At 39.8% G+C, this 3,736-nt stretch overlaps 1 protein-coding gene across 1 annotated transcript; it reads right to left on the reverse strand.

Moving 5' to 3' along the window:
- Positions 1-2,910: 2,910 nt before the first annotated feature.
- LOC138163678 (large ribosomal subunit protein eL6-like) lies at positions 2,911-3,348 on the reverse strand. The gene has a single exon (XM_069091088.1). The coding sequence runs from the start codon at positions 3,346-3,348 to the stop codon at positions 2,911-2,913; it is 438 nt and encodes a 145-aa protein (XP_068947189.1).
- Positions 3,349-3,736: the final 388 nt, after the last annotated feature.

Here is a 3,736-nt window from a genome sequence, read left to right on the forward strand (position 1 = left end):
AAGATAATTTAAAACCAGTCACAGCTAAAAATAAGTAGAATGTTTATAATAAAGTTTTTAGCATTAAAGATTTTGGACTATTAAAACACCTAATTTGTAAGGAATAGAGAGCAAAGAGCTATGAAGATCCAAATAGGACTTGTGTTGCTTTATCTTGACTGGCTTTGTTTTCAAACGCCACCACCACCATCCTTTCTTGTCTCCCTCATGTCTGACAAACTTTGACTTCTATTCAAATCAATTTCAATATTTAGTGATATTTTTTCCTAGGAATCCAGCTATTAAAGAAACTGGGGATGATTAGCCTGGAGAAGAGAAGGCTAGAAGTAGGGGTAGAGGATTGCTAATTGCAAACACATGAAAAAAATTTTCAGGAGAAAGAATAATTTAGTTTTGTTCATCTTGGACAGAATTGGGTAGGAGTAACTGGTAGAAATTATAGAGAGAGGCAGGTTTGGGCTTTACATAAGGACAAGCTGCCTAACCATTAGAGCTTGGTCATGGTAGAGTGCATTGTCTCAGTCCAAGATGGTTTTTTTCCATTACAATTTTAAGGTAGTAGTTAGATGGAATACTTTTACAGGGATTTCCTTTTCATGTACTGGCCTTCTTGGAGGTCCCTTCTAACTGAGATTTGGTGATTCCTTAAATGTTTATTTGAAAAATAAATCTCCATTTCATTCCCACCCCCACCTCCATTATTCTTGGCTGACTTGTAAGTTGCTCTTCATGGAAGCAGTCATGCCTGCAAACCAAAAGAGGCATTTTCTTAATTTTTCTCTGTGAATTGTCATTTATGCTTCTCTCTTCCTGTTTTAGGTGAGTGTCTCCATTTCTGAGTTTGAGAGAGAACACTGACAACAGGCCTCTAATTGTTCTTATGGATAATTAAATACAGGGTGTTCCAGGGTTGCTGAATGATAGCATTGGAACCTCCAAACCCAAGCAATCTTATGCCTTGGAAATCTTGATCTTGAGATGAGTCTGTTTCTGGGGTTTTGAATTCCTCTTATTAGGGAGGCAGGGCAATTGAGCTGTGGGGGCAGAAAGACAGCAGGTGTGACCAGTAACACTGAAAAGTAAAACAACCTCTTTGTTGCTCTGAGGCTGCCTGTAGGCAAGATACAAAAGTAGGGAAACAGCAAGTCTAAAGCTTCTCATTTGGTCCTTATTCTGTGACTGTAAAGCTGATTTTATTGGGAAGGGATATTAAGAGTTAGCTTAGATGTTGGGGCAGAGCAATATGACTGTGAGTGATTTAGTTAGATGCTTGGTTTGTCCTGAGTTGGGTGTATGCCTGGAAAAGTCTTGTGAATAGGGCTATTCTATAGATTGATAGACTGTTGGACAACAGCTCTGTGTCACAAGGTTAGTGACAGTGGTAAACACTGTCTGAACCCTTCCTTATTCAAAAGGGATATCTGGGACAGAAATCAATGGATACTTTTGGCCCTGACACCATTTATTTTATTTTATTTTTTTTGCTTCTTGGAGGGGGTAAGGTAGGGCAATTGGGGTTAAGTGACTTGCCCAAGGTCACAAGGCTAATTTTTTGTGTGTGGGTGTTAAGTGTCTGGGCTGGATTTGAACTCAGGCCCTCTTGACTCCAGGGCTGGTGCTCTATTCACTGCACCACCTAGCCACCCCAACACCAATTCTAATATAATGCAAACATGAACTGAAAAGACAAATCAAAGAAGAATTTTACATAGTCTGGATAAGATCATAGTTTTAGTCCTAGAAAGTTCCTTAGGGTTCCTCTGCTCTGACCCATTCCTTTATTTAGGGGAAGATCTAGACCTGTGATTTCATTAGGGTAGAGGTATCCATTGGAGGAGCTTTTCCTACCAATTCAATGGCAGCTACATCTGTCTTTGTATAATTCTTCTTCACTTAATATATCAAATTCAGGAATTGCTTCATCAAAAACTGTCTTTGCAAGGGAGCAGGCTTCTTTGGAGAGTTCAGGATCTCATCATAGAATACAGAGAAGTTCAAGGCCAGACCCAGTCTTATAGGATGTGTTAGTTACATCTCCTTTTTGCTGATTACAAATGCTTCTTGACATGCTTGTTGGGATCAATCCACTATTACTTTCTTGTCATCACCAGCACCAGCCTCAGCCAAGAAATGGTGTAGTCTTCTTTCATTTTCAAATAGAAAACTTTGCTTTCTAACTTGTGAAGCATTAGGAATAAAAAACTTTTTTTCAGTAGAGACAGTGTATCATTGCAGATATCTATTTGTTCTGTCTCAATTTTCTATCTGTATTCTTGGGCCATCCTTTCTTTTGCTCAATACTTGAAAAAACCCTCCAAGATGATCTTTGGCCCCCTATGACATTTTTTAAGTAAGAGAGAGAGGAAATTCTTCTCACTGGATAATTCAGCTCCTTACTCAGAGACTTCACACAGGCTTCCATGTCATCATGTCTCTCAGTCTATTTAGCCAATTTGGCCTTCTGCACCATCTCATTTTTATCCGTGACTAAAGGTTCTGTGCCAAGCGTGAGTGGCGGCAGTGGACGGATGGACAAAAAGGGGGTTCAGCATCTCTGGTTGATGGCAGTGGCCATCCCTTTTTCTTAAGATACCATCATACTATGATTCTGAAATAAATGTGCTAGTATTCTTACAGAGAGATAGGAATAGAGAAAGCCTGAAGTGTTTATTTAGGAATTTCTGAGATAATGATCATCCACTGGATTCTCTAAAAGCTATGGGACTCTCACACATAAGAACACTTTTAAGCTTTTAAACGTATTTTAATAAGAGTTCTCTGCAAGGCATTTCAAACACCAGTTTGTGAGAATACACTCCATTGGAGAGAGAGAAGACAGAATGCAGGTAGCCACGGAGTTGAGGAATTTTCTTGATTTGAGGCAGGATCTGAGAGTCCACTGTTTTCTGATCAGCCTTGCACTGCTATGTATTTTTTGTATTTTTCTTTTTCTGTGTCAAAAATCTCTCCTTGGTGTCTAGGTTTACAGAGCCTCTTCTTGAAGTAAGCATGGGTAAGATGATTTAGAATTTTTACACCCAAAATGTTAACCCTGGTAGAGGTGGCAATGACAAATTTATGATGGGTCCTCCTCAAAGGAACATGATTGATAGGCAGAGGTCCAGTCACCAGTTGCAAGCCACTAGCCAGCTGCTTTGAGATAATCACTTTCTTGCCCCTGTGGCAGCCAGTGAGCATGATCAGAACGGTGCCCGGGGTGATGCCATCTAGAAGTCTCCTCACATGCTGGGTGAAGGGCTTTTTGCCATGATTTAGCAGCTTTCTAGGTGTATCCTCAGTAGGGTAGTACCTAGACATTTTTTGAATCTTTACCATGGATTTCTCCATTCTTATCCCCACCAACTGGCTTTGGGATATTAACAGACACCTTCTCTTTCTTTTTTCTTTCAATCCAGGTTTTGCAGGCAGCTTATTTCCACTTGTACATGGCATTCTGGGAAAACATTGCAGACCTGGAGTATCTACTGATCCCTTGGGCCAGGAGTGGGTTCCGACTGCAGTGTTTTCAAGTGTTTTTCAACACTTTCAGTCACATCTTCCTTCTTTTTCTTCTCCTTTTTTTTCCTTTCAGACCTTCTTTTCCTTTGGTTTCTTTGGGGGCTTTTTGTCTGACATCTTGAAAGAATGGAAAGAATAATTAGCAAGATTGATCCAGTATCATACATACAAGAAAGAACTGGAAAAGCTTACTATGGGATATGAAAGTGAATTTCCA

This window comes from Petaurus breviceps, unplaced genomic scaffold (assembly GCF_028583685.1).
Source record: "Petaurus breviceps papuanus isolate PSGF00001 unplaced genomic scaffold, PetGlider_PUasm1.0 188, whole genome shotgun sequence".
NCBI classification, from domain to species: Eukaryota; Metazoa; Chordata; class Mammalia; order Diprotodontia; family Petauridae; genus Petaurus; species Petaurus breviceps.

Excerpts from the sequence above, each read along its gene's own strand:
- LOC138163678 (XM_069091088.1), bottom strand. The coding sequence starts at position 3,348 with ATGGAGAAATCCATGGTAAAGATTCAAAAAATGTCTAGGTACTACCCT.